At 53.2% G+C, this 16,939-nt stretch overlaps 1 protein-coding gene across 3 annotated transcripts in view; it reads right to left on the bottom strand.

The window, feature by feature from the left end:
• Positions 1-16,939, bottom strand: part of KCNQ1 (potassium voltage-gated channel subfamily Q member 1) — a 393,190-nt gene that overhangs the window by 68,087 nt on the left and 308,164 nt on the right. For 2 of the 3 annotated variants that reach the window (XM_039471158.2, XM_074401855.1), the window contains exons 12-15: positions 11,411-11,486; positions 4,593-4,687; positions 3,933-3,979; positions 2,938-2,999 (exon numbers count right to left, since the gene is read on the bottom strand). In XM_039471158.2, the coding sequence (XP_039327092.2) occupies positions 2,938-2,999; positions 3,933-3,979; positions 4,593-4,687; positions 11,411-11,486 (280 nt within the window). The remainder of the gene's footprint in view (positions 1-2,937; positions 3,000-3,932; positions 3,980-4,592; positions 4,688-11,410; positions 11,487-16,939) is intronic. The other variant, XM_074401856.1, reaches the window with a different exon arrangement.

The following is a 16,939-nucleotide window of genomic DNA, read 5'->3' as shown; positions in this document are numbered from 1 at the left end:
GCCTGAGCCGCCAGGCCACGCACAGAGGTGGAAGTGATCCCAGGAATGAGGGCGTCCTGCAAGATGGGTGGGGGCTCTGTGTTGGAGCAGAGACGCTGCACTGTCAAGGGAGAGTTTTGACGAGGCCGCAGGAGGGTGGAAAGAAGGAGTCCCCCAGCCCCCTCTCCCCAGTGTGGGCCCCTGGCCAGGACACAAAGGAAGAAGAGGCTCCCTGCCAGGGAAACGGAGGCAGCCCTGAACAAGCTCAGCTGGCCTGCACTGGCGAACTCCCTGCAAAGGGACACTCCAGGCCTCCCTGATCCTTCACATGACCCCTTCCGAGAGGGGTGCCAGCTGGCTGCACATCCCAGCGGCCCCTTCCTCTCCTTGCTGGGCCTCTCATTTCACGGCTAGGCGAGCCAGCCTGGGATGGGACTCACTGCACAGCCCAGCTGAGGGGCTGAGCTGAGCTGAGAAAGCAGTTGGGGGCTGGGGCCTCGACTCCCTTCCGGCAGACAGCCAGACCGGCGGGATGGGGTGGGGGAGGGTGCTGATGGGGAAGGCCAGGGGCTCCGGCTGGGGTTGGCGGGGCTGGCGGGCATTGGCACCGCACACTGCACGCCTGCTGGGCCTCCGAGGGCCGGGCGGCTGCTGGATTTCCTGCCCCTACTTCCCGAAGTCAGCAGGATTGCGCTTGGGGTGTTTACGGTCTTGATGGCTGCACTGATAACAGAGATAACTCGAGCCAGGCTGTGCCACCAAGCCCTCCAGGCCCAGCCAGGCCCTTTCCCAGGGTCTGTCCCTGAGGGAGGTACCAGTCAGTGGCAGGGCCAGGACTGGGTAGCCCAGGTCAGCACAGCTCGGTCAGCTCCCTGATGGGCAGCTGGGTTCCACGCAGACCCCTCAGAGGGGCTGAGATTCAGTGTGGACTGTGGGTGCTGCTCCCCACCTCAGAGACCCCAGACAGGGGACTCCAATGTCACAGCAGGGAGCCAGGGCCCACCAGAGCTGTGCCTGCAGAGTCTAACAGAATCCTCGTGGCCTGGGCTCAGAGCCTGACAGGGCACCAGGACGTGTCCCCAGCCTTGTTCTTAAACTTTGCCCTAGGGATCAGGGACTCAGAAAATGCTTCCCTTTGCTCAGATGTGAAGAAATCTGGGCGCATAAATCTGTGACTTCAAGGTCAGCACTGGCCCCACTTCAGGTCCCCGCACCAACACTGGCTGACTGAGGACCGTGTCCTCGTCCCCAGGCCCAGCAGACTGCTGGGCGGCAGCTGTGCACGTCGGAAGGGGCCGCCGTGCTTCAGAGGCGCTCTCTGTCACCCACCATCACCCCCACAGGATACCAGGCTCCAGGTCTGGGCTTAAAGGGTGGCCTGTCCCATGGAGCAAGGGCAGAGCCATAAGAAAGGCCTGGGACAGTAGTGCAGAGAATGGGAGCGGCGGGGAAAGGCAGGGGCTGCCCCCAGCCCATGCTGTCCAGAAAGGGCCACCAGGACCCCTCATGACGGGGATGCTCACAGGCTGGAGGAGGAGAGGAGGTGGGGACTCAGTGCCACTCCCTGGCTCTACCATGGCTTTCCTTGATGTCTAGAAACTCCTGGCCGTGCCAACAACACAGGGTACCCGGCTCTGCTGTACTGGGTGTGCCAGCCAGGAGTCACTGGGCCCTTGCGCACAGACAAACCCAAGGAAACACCTCATTCCCCAGGCAGCAGACAGGCCGCGGCTCCTGGGCCTCCGAGCTTGCCCGCCCTGTGAACTGACCTCTCCCGGGTCTCGCTTCCTGTCCTGCCAGATGGGCGCCATCTCCCACTGGGCCATCTGCCTGGCAAAGGGCTGCACCAGCCCTGCCTCGGCCTGTGCCGACAGAGGGAGGCCAGGCCCAGGGATCAGGGTGCCGCCGTCACACAGCCCCACAGGGCCAGGCACCTGAGCACCAGCCCCGCTCTTTCTGCCTGACCCAGTTTGCTGGTCTTAGGGCCCCATGGCCGCCCCAGGCCACGGGCAGATGGTGCCAGGTGGGGAGAGGGTGACGCTGCAGGTCCTGGGGGCCAGGACGGGTGGGGCAGGCGCGGGAGCCCGGGCTGGGCTGTGCCTGCCCCGCCTGCCCGGCTGCAGCCGAGATGGAAGCAGGCCAGAGCCAGGCGTTGCCAGGGAAACCGGGCGGCAGACGCACTCCCTGCCCAACTGAAATTCCTCTATTTTTAGCCTCTCAGCTACTTTCAGATAAAGTCCATGTAGACGGGCGAGCTGTTCGGCAAGATAACAGCCCGCTTCAAACCACAGAGACTTCAAAGGGCAGTGGTGGGCTCAGCCATGGGCCCGAGAAAGGCCCTCCCTTCGCCTAGATCCACCGGCAGCTCCCAGAGTGCCGGGGGAGAGGCTCTGGCCTGAGGGACTGTGGGGCGGGCACAGAGCCTGGTGGGGATCGGGGGCCTGGGGGGTTTGGGTGAACAGAAGATGCCTCTCTTCCCAGGAACCCATCCCAACTGGGCCCTGCGTCTCCCTGAGCCCTTGGCCGGCCCCAAGTGGAGGCCCCAGACAGCTGGGCCCAGGAGAAGGCAGGGATGTGAGGCCAGCTCCTGCCACCTTCCACTCAGGATGCAGCCAGGGGGCTTGCAGGGCACAAAGCAGACTACGAGAGGCAGCGGGAAAGACCTGGGGGAGGGGCACTGGGTGCCACCTGCTAGTAAAGACGCCACTTGTCAGAGGACGAGAAACCAGCCTGGCCTGACTCTTTCCATGGAGACCAATGCCCAGCCTGGTGGGCAGTGGGTCTGAGGCCCTCTTGGGAGCTGCTGGGTGGGCTGCAGTGAGCACTGCAGGAAGGTGGGGAGGCCTGCAGACCCCAGGCACCACTCTGGAGCTTTGCATCTGCAGGCAGATGGCGGGGAGGGGCCCGCTGGGCCCGGGACACTGCTCAGAGCTGCTGCGGGCCGGCGCATGAGCCTACCTTGTCTTCTACCCGGTTCAGGCGGGCGCCGATTGTGTTGCTGCCACGATCCTTGCTCTTTTCTATGGGGGTAAAACACCCAAATCAGGGCGGAGTGCTGGGGTGGGCTTGGGGAGCAGGGCGATGGGGCTGGGGGAGGTAGCTGAGAGTCACAATGCTTAAACCTACTAGGACATTTTTAAAAAGTGTCCTATGACAAAAATGCCAAGGGTGGTACAGTGGGGCGGCATGGCTGTAGCTGGGGACCTGGGTTCCATCCTGCTCCACTTCGCCCCTTCTGACCTCTGAGAGCCCCAGGGGGTGCCTCAGCTGGCCACACTGCTGGCTGTGCAAGCCATCACTCTCATTCCCAGGGCACCACAGGCCTGACTCAAGGCTGGGGGACATAGCCACTCCGCCTGCCCCCTCCACGCCAGCCCATTCTGTGAGCCACGGGTTCTGTTTAAATTTGGGCTAGGGAAACCCCAAGGAATATGCCTTTTCCCTGTCATTCCCTGGCATGACTCACAGCCCAGTGTCCAGGGGACCCAAGGAATTTGGCTGAGGAGCCAGAAAACTGGCCCCCAGGCTGCCACCAGGCGCTTCTGTCCCTCTCAACTTGAGCCCTGCAGAGCCCCCACCCAGAGTCTCTTGAATTCCAAGCTGGCAGCTAACCCCACCCAAACCCCACCCAGGCCCATCCCCAGGATCACCCCCTTCTGCAATGTTGCCCTGGGTTCATGTTTCCACACCCAGAGCCTAACCTCAACGCCCTGGAATTTAAAGGGACCCAGGTAGGTTCTTATGCAACCTGAAAATTCCCTTGTAAAACGTACTTTGGAGCCACTCTGCTAAGGGTGGGGTCTACCTCCCCTCACTCCCTGGCTTTCATATCGTGTCATGCACTTGGAGGCCCGATGGCCCATTCTGACATCGTAGCGGGGGCCCGGAGGGCAGAGGTGTGGGAGACTGCAGTGCGGGCCACGGGGCGCAGAGCAACTGATGCAGAGACCCACCTGAGACGGCGATGAACAGTGATGGCTTCCCGATGGACTGGTCCAGCCTGGGAGGGAGGGAAGGAGAAGGACGCCAGGTCATACCTGGCCCCAGCACTGCACAGATGCCCAGCCGTCCAGGGGACACACAGGTTGATATGCCTGGCAAGACAGTGCACTGCCCACCCACTCTGGGGACACCCTGACTCCAAGACCTGCCAGGCAACTCCCAAGCCTCCAGAGGGCCATGCTCCTGAGGGGGCTGAGCAGGGAGCCCAGAGAGGAGGAGTCGGTGGGCTGCCGCTCAGACTGCCTCCCTGGGAGGAAGTGTGTCAGCCACGGGCAAGGCAGCCTGACTCCCCACCTGTGGCCAGAATGGACACAAGCTCCCAGCCACACCCTGTAACACGTGGAACTAGTTCCCAGGCAAGCCCGTGGCAGAGGCACAGTTTCTCCGAGCCTGTGCAGGCCTGGGAGGATGGTGCTGATTCCAGGGGAACATGTTGGCTCCCCACAGTCAGGGTCCCCAGGGGTGGAGGAGGTGGCCAGGAGAAGGGGGTGGTTGAGAGGTGAGAACTCAGGTCTCCGCCCTTCCCTCCTCCTGGCACTGCTCATTGTGCGGCTAGGGCTGGGCTGGGCAGGACCCGGGCACCCTCCCCGCTGCCCCTTGGCCGTGCCCACCTCCTCTGCAGCTCTTTGATGCGCACCATGAGGTTCAGGTGGCCCTGCGAGTACTGCTCGATGACATCCCGCACGTCGTAAGGCTTCCGAGCTTGCTGTGGGACAGAAAGACGTGCGTCACTTCCCCTCCCTGTGCCCCGGCTGTGTGGCTCTAAGTGCAGGCAGTGACAGTGTCTGCCCTTGGGAGGCTTGTGAAGACCTGGGAGCTTGACTGTGTAGTGATGGCATAGGCCTGGTCCCAAGCATATACGGTGGCGGGGCTTGTCCCCATCAGCTTGGCCACGGGACCCTGTGTGGCCCTGGACCATCAGCTTGGCCTCTCTGGGCCCCAGCTTCCTGCCCACTCACCAGCTGGGGCCTGCCTACTCCCCTCCCCAGGTTACCAGTCCTGGTTCTCAATGGCTTCAGGAAGAGCTGGCCCAGCCAAGGGGCTGAGGAGCAGCACTGTGCCACGCACTGACCAGGAGGCACAGCTCTGCATGGCCATCACCCACTGGGGCCCCAGACTGATCCTTGACAGCTCACTGGCTGCAGCCCCCGCTGTCCTCAGGGCAGGGAGGGGGTCCACTCTGTATCCTTCCTGCCAGCTTATGCCAGGCAGCAGGAGTGGCCCCAGATGACAGCCTTCGCCTGCAGTACTCGCTGTCTGCCGGTGACAAACATCAGCTCCCTTGGCAGGGCTGGGGCCACATGAGGCAAGGCAGGTGACCCCAGGGCTCCCAGGCTTGGCGCCAGCTCTGGACAATAAACGGGACTCAGGTAACATCTTGAAACCACAACAGAAAGCAAAGCTTCTCATGATATCAGCAAACCCCAAGGGCCTCACCCAGGTGGAGCAGCCAGGCTGAGTGGAGGTTTGATAGTCTAGGAAGGCCTTGGCCCTACAGGCAAGCCAGCATGCAGGGTGAGAGACTTCCTCTATCCCGAGGGGCCGCTGGGTGACTGGGTGGGGGCCAGTGTAGTCATCCTCAGTGCTCAGATAGCCACCTTAGCACTGGGCTAGGGGTTTTCCTGCCTTTTGCTGGGGAATTTGCAAGGCCCAAGAGACAAGCCAAGCAGCTTGGTGGAGAAGGGCAGAGCAGAGCCAGCCCAAGTCAGAGGGAGGCAACAGAGGCCGAGGATGGGAGAGGAGGAAGCTCAGGTGGTGTTGAGGGCCCAGGCTGGGTCTGGGAACATGCCCTCCCTGCCCACCCGCCACCTCTCTTTGGGGTCCTACTCCTGAGATCAGGGTGACCTTAGCCTGAGGATGCAGCCACTTCTATCTTGGCAAGCTGCAAATTCACAGATGGGGAACCCCTGAAGTCAGGTCTCCACATATCCACTTTCAGCTCTAGACACACTTCTGACATGCTCAGGGGTTCTGCCACCAATGCCAGAGGCTTGGAGTTCTTACAGCACACCTAACATTGTTTCGGACCCCAGGAATCCCCAGGCAGGGCAGAGACCTCCTCCCTACCAAAGGCTGAGCCTCCGAAGTTTAGGGGGTTTCTGTTCCACCTGACACCAGCAGGAGGGTCCTCATTGGCAACACTAGCCACTCTCTGGGTCCTGAACCAGAGACTCTGAGATCAGGGGGGCTGGGAGAGGGCCGGTGTCCTCACAACACAGTTGTGCCCAATGGAAAGAAGGACCTGCTGCTCCTGCGGCCACACTGGGCACCAGGATTATGGCATTGCCCAGAAATGACACACCAAGGCCTGTAGTAGGGTCAGGCATGGGGTCAGACTCTAGGCAGACCCTCTGGCCTGCCATGCACTCCGTTTGATAACAGCCATAAAAACGGTACTTATGTACAGGCTAGTGATCATGTCCTAAGTCCTTCTCTCTTCTGTAAGATAAAATACTGAGCCCTGTTTCTCTCTTCTGTAAAATGGGATGCTGAGCCCTGTTTCTCCTTCCTATAAGATGGGGATGCTGAGCCTTGATCCTCTTCTCTGTAAGTTGGGGTGCTGAGCCCTGTCTCTCTCTTCTGTAAGACGGGATGCTGAGCCGTGTCTCTCTCTTCTGTAAAATGGGATGCTGAGCTGTTTCTCCTTTCTGTAAGATGGAGATGGTGAACTCCTTACTTTAAGATAGGATGCTGAGTCTTGATCTTCCCTTCTGTAAGATGGGATGCTGAGCCTCGATCCTTTTTTCTGTAAGATGAGATGGTGAACCCTGTCTTTCTAATCTGTAAGATAGGATACTGAGCCTCGATTCTCCTTTCTGTAAGATGAGATGCTGAGCCCTGTCTCTCTCTTCTGTAAAATGGGATGCCAAACCCTGTTTATCCCTCCTATAAGATGGAGATGCTGAGCTCCCTTCTGTAAGATAGGATGCTGAGTCTTGATCCTCCCTTCTGTAAGATGTGATGCTGAACCCTGACTCTTTCTTCTATAAGTTGAGATGCTGAGCCTTGATCCTCCTTTCTGTAAGATGGGATGCTGAGCCCTGTCACTCTCTTCTGTAAGATGGGGTGCTGAACCTTGATCCTTTTTTCTGTAAGATGAGATGCTGAGTCCTGTCTTTCTCTACTGTAAGATGAGTGCTGAGCCTGGATCCTCCTTTCTATAAGATGGGATGTTGAGCCCTGTCTCTCTCTTCTGTAAGATGAGTGCTGAGCCTTGATCCTCCTTTCTGTAAGATGGATTGCTGAGCTCTGTTTCTCCCTTCTGTATGATGGATTTTCTAAGCTCCCTTCTGTAAGATGGGATGCTGAGCCCTGCCTTACTCTGCCTTAAGGGAGGGAGTGAGGATGACACAGGATGGGAGTTGAGAAAGGTCAGGGAATCCTAAGCTAGAACCATGCCAGAGCCAGAGTCAGAGTCAGAGCCAGCTCTGGCCAAGCCTCTCTTCAGCACTCACTGAACGTGGCGTGAGTCATGGTGGTGAGCCTCCTGCAACCACAGGGCTCTGTGAAGCTGAAACGTGAGGCACTGCTCCAGGCATGCCGGTGAGGTATGGGCAGGTGAAGGGAGGCAGGGCAGCAGAAAACCAAGGCCTGGAAGTCCCTGGGCCACTGTGACCAGGTAGGTGTAGGTGTGTGTGATAGCAGCCTCTGCAGATGCAAGTGCTTTCAAACAGGCCTGTTGTGGGGGAGAGATGTTATGTGCCTGAGTGTGTGTACGCCTGCAGGCACAGGGCTGGGTGGGGCCTATGAGCAGAGAGCTCCCCGTACTTTCAGCCACAGACTTACCCGGTGGGGGGCACAGCCCAAGAAGGCTCAGGGATGCCCGTCAACCACCAGGACCCATGGCCTGGTGGCATCCCAGCCCATCAAGACTTATCCTGGAGTCACCAAGATCCCTGCTAGGATCTGGTTAGGGCTCATGCGGGCCTTTGTCAAGTGGTCGTCTGGTATTGGGCTTGAAAGCAGCTCGACTTCAGGAGGCTGAGATGAGCCGAGATAATGCAGGCCCGTCCAGACTGACGGTGGACGGGGAGTTCGAGGCAAACTTGAAGGGCTTGGAGGCTCTGGCTCCTCGGGCCAGACACAAGGGTGGCTGGCCAGGGACTTATCAGCCAGCAAGGCAGGCAGGGGGGTCACCCGCCACGTCAGCAGCCCCTGAGGCCAGTGGGGGTGGGGTGGGGTGGGGTGAAAGCAAGCAGACAGCCTGGCATGGAGGAAGGGAGACAGCCTGCGCGCTGGGCTTGGGGAGCCCTGGAGCTGCACAGAGCTCCTCATTGCCAAAGGCTACTGCTCCCCTCACCCTGGCCCCACCCCTCCATGCTGCCCTCGGCAAAAAGAGCCAGCTGGTGAGGTCGGAGGGAGCCCCAGCAGCTTTGTGCAGGAGCCTCTGTGCCCTGCAAGGGTTCTGCTGCTGCCAGGTTTCTGCAAGGCTCCCAGGGCCGGGGCGCAGGGGAGAAGCAGAGTGAGGTGGGATTTCGTAATCTGCTGCAAAAGCCTCCTGGGCCATTCTTAGGGCCCTGGCCTGTGTCCTAAGATGGGAAAGGGGACCCCCACTGGAAGGGAGTGCAGGGCTCAGCGTGTTCCTCCCCAGGGACCAGCTTTTTCGCCTGTGGCTCAGTGGCAGGGCCTGCTGGGGCTGGCGCGGATGATCTCTCTCTCTCTCTCTCTCTCTCTTTCTTTCTCTCTCTCTGTTCCTCTTTTTTTGTGTTTGTTAGTTGTTTATTTACCAAGAGAAATGATTTCTTGGCCCACATGTTCATGTTTCACAGTTCAGGAACACAGGTCACCTACAAGCTTTCAGGTAATTCAACCCAAAGAAATCCTTTATATTCCAAAATCACTCTTACTCTGAAAAACATCAGCCTCTCTCACCTCCTCAAACTCTTTTATGGCATCATAACATCTGTAGAAATCATGTGCTTTTTTTCTTGGTTCAGCCACATCAAACTTAGAGAGAGCTGCAATCCCAGGCATACAACGAACGCTCCAATGACATGAAACTGCAGATGAGTGGCCAGGAGGCCACAGGACTGGAAGCCATGGTGGTTATTATCACGATAGGATATCCTTGCTCTCAACCTCCATGCCAGTGTCCTTCCTGGCTGGTGGAGAAGTGGATGGCTGGACGATCTCTTGGTCTAAGCTGGAAGCTGCCCATACCATCCCTGGAGCTGGGCCTGCCCGGGTCCACAAGGGTCTGCATGCCCTGCTGGGTGCCCTCAGACTTTGGGAGCAGCCTCCAGGATGTCCACCTGGTTCAGTTCTGCAAGCCTTGGTAGGGTCTGGCACTTCCCTGCTGGGACTGCTGTGCACTCTCAGGCCAGGCATCAGCCCCACCCTGGGAGGCTCCCTGTGACCCTCTGTTCTATTGCTGGGGTGACGTCAACTGCTTCGGCTGTCACGACCATGCTGTTCTCTGGTGAGCTGACACATCCTGGCCCTTCCCATGGTCTCATCTGCCCTCAGGGGACTACCCTGCCCAGACCTGAGTCCCAGGGGGGGTTTCTGCAGCCCCTTCCCTGCCTGGGGAGAGCACTGGTGCTGTCAGGAGGCCGGACCCCCTGTCTCACTGGCCCCGGGTGAGCTCCCTACTACAGCAAAGCCCTCTATGCCAGTGCCAGTGAGAGGAGACGGTCCCAGAATGGAGACACCCGGTCCACAGGGGCTGTCAGATCTCCCTGAGGACATGCCAGACAGATCTCCGGGCACCGGCCAGCAGTGGCATTTATCATGACTTATTTCGACTGCAAGAGGTCCCAGGCCCTGCTGGGAGCTTTGACACAACTTGGTTCAGTTGAGTCATGAACCCCCCGCTCCCCTGGGGGGATGCGGGCAGGAGGACCAGCTGAGAAACACCACCATGGGAGGGCTGTGTGTGCAAAACCCCCCTGGAGGTGGTGGCCGGTGGCCAGGATGAGGGGCCGTACCCTGCTCTCAGCAAGGGCCTGGCCAAGGGCTGTTCTTGGGGCTCAGACTGACGGTGGGCCTGGCGGGTGCTGGCCCAGGGGTGCTGCGGGCGAGGCCTGGGTGAGGCACGTGCACACGATCTTGGGCCAAACCCTGAGGCTCTCGTTCTTATCATAGCTGGGGAAGAACTTGCCCAGGGCTGCCTGGGCCAGGGTCTGCATCCAGACCGCCCTGCAGAGCCTGGAGGCTGCAGCAGCTCCAGGACCAGGGTGGGTGGAGGTTCTACCAAGGAGACCATGGGCGGGCCTGTGTTGATCCCGGGGCCTGGCATGGAAGGCATGGCGACAGGGGGACCAGATTGGAACTCCACGGTCAGTCTGTCTGGACGGGCCTGCATTATCTCCACTCATCTCAGGCTCCTGAAGTCAGGATCTTTCCAGCCCAACCCCACATGACCACTTGACAAAGGCCCCCATGAGCCCTAACCAGACCCTGGCAGGGAGCTTGGTGGCTCCAGGATAAGTCTCAGTGGGCTGCAATGCCACCGGGCTGTGGGTCCTGGTGGTCAGCGGGCATTGCTGAACCTTCTTGGGCTGTGCCCTGTACCTGGTGAGGCTGTGGCTGAAGGTGCCGGGAGCTCCCTGCTCAGGGGCCCCCACCCAGCCCTGCTCCTGCAGACATGCACTCACTCAAGCATGTCACACGCCCTCTGCTCTGAGGGACTCCGGCAAGTTACCCCCCAGCCTTCCCTGCTTTGTGATCTATACATGGTTCCCACGCCTACACACACATTTCCAAGCCAGGACTCAGTCCCCCACCCACCGCCTCCATCCGAGGAATGTCCCCAGGGCAGGAGGAGGGGAGACCTGCCTGCCATCAATGGCGTTCTCTGCGGGCCATAAACTCTGGGGGCCCCAAGGGGCGGCTGTAGAGGTCCTGCCCCTGGAGGAGTTTGGGCAGCTCATGGAAGCCCCCCCCGAAGCTCCAGTCTCACCCGGCCAAGGGGACCCCACCTCTAATGGAGCAGGGTCCAGCCTCCCTCTATCCTCCCAACTCAGAGGGTAGGGGAACAGGGAACGAGAGTGCTGGGCCAGTATGGGACAGGGCTGGGGGTCTGGGGGACCTACCTTCCCATCTCGGTGACTCAGGGCAGGCTCTGCACCACCTCTGAGTCACTCTGATGTCACCCTCACGTCTCTCACTAATGCTGCCTTGCACGACCCACCTTGCACGGGAGGACTGAGTGAGCCACACAGCTGCTGCCTTTCTACTTAGCAGAGAAAATGCCGCCTGTGTCCCTGGTTCCAGGCAGGGTCTCTAAGGATGTGTCCTTTGAGGGGCCTGCCGTCTGGGGTCTGGTGGGGTGGGCGCTGTGAGGTCTCAGATAGGCCTGCCTGTGTGGCTGGAGGCAGAGGCCTTAACAGCCTCCACTGTGGGCAGGAGAGAAGCCAGGAGGGGTGTGGGCAGCTGCAGCAGACTGCAGGGGCAGGCTGAGGGCTGGAGGGCTCAGCACAGGGCTCACCTGGAATTTCTTCTTGGCCACAAAGTACTGCATGCGCCGAATGACCTTAATGGTGGCCCGATGGTGTTCCCGCAGCCTGCAGTGGGGAGAGGAGAGGAGGTTGTTAGCAGCCACCCTGTGCTGGCCATTCCCTCCCTGCCCCTGCACTGCCTGGGAAGCACACAGACTGGATCCTTCCAGAAACAAGGAGAGTGTTCAACTCCATGGGCTGGAGGTACTCAAGCCATGTCCTAGTGTGGGCCTGAGGGGGTGCTGGGGCAAGAGGCTTTTCAAGGTGAAAGGTTTCATGTCACCTGTGAGCGGGAAGGGGACCGTTGCCTTGAGTGCCATTCAGAAAAGGGTCAGGTAGGAGTCAGGGCCCTGGGTTGGCAATGGCTGTGCTGCTAACTCATGGCAGGCATGCTTGGGCCTTCAGGCTCCTTGTCAGCAAAACGGGATAAGAGGGTACGTGCTGCTTATGCATACCTATTATAGTGACTCTGAAAAAAAAAAAAAAGAACAAGAGGGTGCATGCTGGTGATTCCCACAGCCCCTTTCAGCTGCTGTGTGCTCTGTAGCCCCACAAACAGCAAGCACATGGGAAAGTAGGGGTGCAGGACAAATTAACAAGGGAAAGTTACCCCCAGAGCCGCTCTGTTAAGAGGGCTACATTGTTTTGCCTCCTAAAGTTTCTTCTAGAAATAAAGATCCTTTTAGAAACACCATCACTGAAGAAAATAAGGGGGATGATGTGTGCGCATAGAAAAAAGACAGGAGGAAAACCCAGCACCATGGAAGCAGCAGGAGACTTCCTCCTGGAGCTCATGCCTGCCTGGCCCTCCGTGGAAACGCCAGGGACTGTGAGAAGAAGTGATGCCAATGGTGAGAAACAGCTGTGTGAGGATCTGGAGACCAGGAAAGCCGTGAAAGGTGAAGATCCCACGTAGAAAGGAAGTGAGCTGAGCTGAGCCTGCATCTGAGCATTTCCCCCCCAGTGCACTTATCCATTTGTGGACGGGTGTAGACACTGAACAGGGCTAGTGGACTGGTGAGAAAAGCATGGAGTCCAGGGTCACAGGACACCCAGGACATGAGGGAACAAGATTTTGGTCAGCAGGGGACCAGAGAGTAGTGATATACCTTTTGCACAACTTCCTCTGGAAACACTTGTGAATTCCTAAGCCACACAGGTCGGTGAGATTCACAGAAACTGAGCAAAAAGCAGTTGCCAAGTGGGTAAAAGCTAAGGAGAGTACTCAGTAGTCTCATGGCACTGGGAAGAGAAGCTTTGGGGTTTCGAAGCTATCTAGGAGGCAGCCCTAGAAACTTAGCAGTGCCAACTTAGCATTGCACTAACCCCACATTGTCTCAATTCCTTACTGGAGTAAGGTGCTTTGTGCATACCAGAAGAAAATTCAATTATCTGTAGGGAGATAATATCCTTGAGATTCCACAATGTTTTATACACAAAAGACTAAAAGCCAAGGGAAAAGACAGACCACAGAAACAGATCTAAAGGTGTGGTGCTTTCAACAGTCCATCAAGAGATGGAGTCTGTTTTCCTATTAATTGAATTTGGGCTGACCTTGTGACTTTGTGATGAGAGTGCTGGGGAACTTACACAGTGTGTAATTAATGTGCTTTTGGAATGTGGCCCTGCAAACAAGCTTGCTGGCTAGAGAGGCCACATGGAGAACAGAGGTGCCCCAGCCAACAGCCAGCAGCAATGGAAAAAAAAAATATATATATATATATATTTTTATATTATACATTATTATATATAATATATATTTATATATTATACATTATTATATATAATATATATAAATATGTAATATATAATATATAATATATATATACAAATATACATATATATATATATTTTCTTTGAGAAGGAGTCTCACTCTGTTACCAGGCTGGAATGCAGTGGCAAGATCTCAGCTTACTGCAACCTCTGCCTCTTGGGTTCAAGCGATTCTCCTGTTCAGCCTCCCAAGTAGCTGGGACTACAGGCGCGCACCACCACACCTGGCTAATTTTTGAATTTTTAGTAGAGACAGGGGTTCACCATGTTGGCCAGAATGATCTCTATATCTTGACCCCGTGATCTGCCTGCCTTGGCTTCCCAAAGAATTGGGATTACAGGCATGAGCCACAGTGCCCAACCCAAAGAAAATATTTTAAGCCACTAAATTTAGGTCTGGTTTGCTATGCAAATAGGTAAGTGATACAGAAATAAGGACTAAGAAACAGGGTAATGTCATATCAATATCCTAAAACATGGCATTAATTTGGGGACCAGGCATTGAACAGAGGCCAGAAGAGATCACAAGATGTTGGACTTTGAGCATGATGCCATTTGTAATTGGGGGAGACTTTTAGATGTCCTGTGGGAAGGGCAGTGAGTGAATTTTGCACTGGGTAGAATGTGAAAGTTATGGCCAGCGGGTAGACTGACGAATTCAAGATGGGCGCTAATTCACTGTAGCTCCTCCCATTGCAGGCTGGAATCTGTCTCCACCATGGTGGAAATGATCATGTCTTCTGAGGCTCAGCCTCAAGGATCTTACGGCATCTACTCTCACCTTTTTAGAATTCTGCTGCCTCATGGACTTGTCTGAGCTAGCCCAATGGAAGAGCCATGTGAAGGAGAGCTGAGAGACACTAGCTGACAGCCCAATGGCTCCAGACATGTGAGGACAATGGAGACCACTCAGCTACCCCCTCACCACCATCCAAGCGTTGCCATGTAGATGAATCTAAGTGAGACCACCCGACCAGGCAGCCCAGATTGGTGACCCATAGACTTGTGAACCAACAAATTGTGCTTTGCTTCAAAATATTTAGATGAAGACTTCAAAATAACCGTGATAAACAGGTTTAAAGAAACAGATGAAAAGATAGAATGTTTTACCAGAGAAATAAAATTTATATATAAATTTCACATTATAGATACATATATATTTATTTATGTTTTATATATATATATTCTGGAATTATGTATATTATTATATATAATTATATCTATAATGCAAATATATATAATATATATTTATTTACATTATATGCATTCTGGAATTATATATATTATATATAATTATATCTATAATGTGAATATATATAATATATAATATATATATTCACATTATATATATATTCTGGAATTTTATATATATATATATATATATATATATATATATATATATATATATTCTGGAATTATATATATGCAATTCCAGAAAAGTAAGAACCATACTGAAAATGAAGAATGCAATAGGTGAGTTGGATAGCAGGGTGATAGAGTAGAAAAGAATAGCTGTGAACCAGAAGAAAATAGCCAGCGTGGAGCTTGAAAAGCAAACAGACTTAAAGGAAGAGATGAAACAAATGAAAAAGAAACAGAAGATGGTAGATTGCATGCATTATAAATAGATTAATATTTCAATTAAAAGATCAAGATCGTCAGGATTAAAAACAACTATATACATCCACTTTAAAATATAAAGATACAAAAAAAATGATGGGAGAGGACAGAAAAAGATAGGTCATTGCATAACCAAATGAAAACTGGCAAAGGAAAACCAATATTAGAACAGACTTTAAATATTACTAGAGAGAAAGAAGACTATGTCATAATTATAAAAGTGTCAATTCAGCAGGACGAGATCAATTCTAAATTTGTATGCACCTAAAAACACAACCTTAAAATATATAAAGCAAACTGGCAGAACTGAAAGATAAAAGAGAAAATCCACAACCAGGGTGGGAGATTTGAACACACCTCATCAGCAACTGATAGAAAAGCAGTCGAAGTTTTGTTAAGTCAGAGACAAATTTGAACAGCCTGATTAACAACTTGACAAATACAGAACACCACCCCCTACTACTGAAGACTACAAAAGCTTCCCTAGTGCACAAAGAACATGCACCAAAAGAGACCATATGCAAGACTTCAGAAGCAAGTTCCGACACATTTCAAAGAAAACAAATCATGTTTATTATACTGTCTGACTACAGTATGATTAAACTAGAAATGCATTAAAAGAGATAGCTAGGGAATCTCCATATATTTTGGAAATTAAACAATCTAAATAACCCAGGGGTCAAAGAAAAAAATATAACGAGAATCAAACAAGTTTAAATTAAATGGTAATAAAAATGTAACATATTAAAACTCATAGCTAAATAAGTACTGAAAGGACAGTGAAATAAGTGAAGAGAGTGAACCCTGTGGCTTTAAATGGACATCTCAGAGCAGAAAAAAGGCTGAAATCCATTTCAAGCAGTTAAAAAAATGGCAAATTACACCCGAAGAAAGTAGGAGGAAAGAGATAAAGAGCACAGTCAATGAGATTAAAAAATGAACATTATTTAAGGAAAATCAACAAAGCCAAAACTTGATTCTCAGAAGAGACTAATAAAACAGACGTACTTTTGGGAAGACTGATCAGGTGGGGGAGGGGAGGCAAATGACCGCCATCAGGAGTTAAAGACCGAGCTAGAGCTGCTGAAACACGGAGGACGTTACAAACAAAAATACTTTTGATGACTTAGATAAAATAAACAAATTCCTTTAAAAACACCATGTGTAAAAGTGGACACAAAGGCAGCTATACAAATTGCTCAATATTAATTCAATAAGTTAGATTTGGAATTTTAATGATCGTCTGGAAAAGAAAACTCTGTACCTAGATGACATCACCAGTGAATTCTTCCAAGTATTTAAGGAAGAGATAATGTCAGTTTTACACAAATCTTTTCATAAAAGGTGGCATAACCTTGATATCAAAATCTGACAAGGATATTTCAAGAAAGAAAAAAAAATCACAGGCTAATCTCTCTTGTGAACATGTGTGCAAATGTCTTCACCACCACCAGCAAGCTGCATACAGCACTGTGCCCACACACACGACCCAGTGTGGTCTAATCCACTTGTGCATGTTCCGTTTACCCTCTAAGGACCAAGCAATGTAAGTCACCGCATCAACAGAATAAGTAAGAAAAAACAGAATCGACACAACAGACTGTAGAAAAGCATTTGATAAAACCCAAGACCCATTCATAATGAAAAACACCACTCTTAGCAAACTAGGAAAAGAAACTCCATTACTTAAAAAAAAAAAAAAAAAAAAAAAAAAAACTAAAACAAAACAAAAAACCCTCAAACCCTAAGCAGACATCATACTTAATAGTGAAATGTGATACATTTTCCTCATGACACACGGAGCAAGGCAAGGATGTCGTAGCTTCTATTTCACAGTGTCCACAAAGTCACAACTGGTATGTCAAAATGGTAGGAAGAAGGAGATAAAAGGTATAAGGATTGGACAGAAAAAAAATGAAACTGTCGTTATTTGCAAATGACATAACCATATATATAAAAAAATTCCTAAGAATCCACAGATAAGCTGTTGGAATTAATACATGAATTTAGCAAGAACACTGGTTTTAAGGATGATACATAATAATTATATTCCTAGGCCTGGCAGAGAGGCTCATATCTGTAATCCCAGTGCTTTGGGAGCCTGGGGTGGGAGGATCACTTGACCC

This window comes from Saimiri boliviensis, chromosome 6 (assembly GCF_048565385.1).
Source record: "Saimiri boliviensis isolate mSaiBol1 chromosome 6, mSaiBol1.pri, whole genome shotgun sequence".
NCBI lineage: Eukaryota > Metazoa > Chordata > Mammalia > Primates > Cebidae > Saimiri > Saimiri boliviensis.
This window is presented reverse-complemented; position numbering and strand designations above follow the sequence as displayed.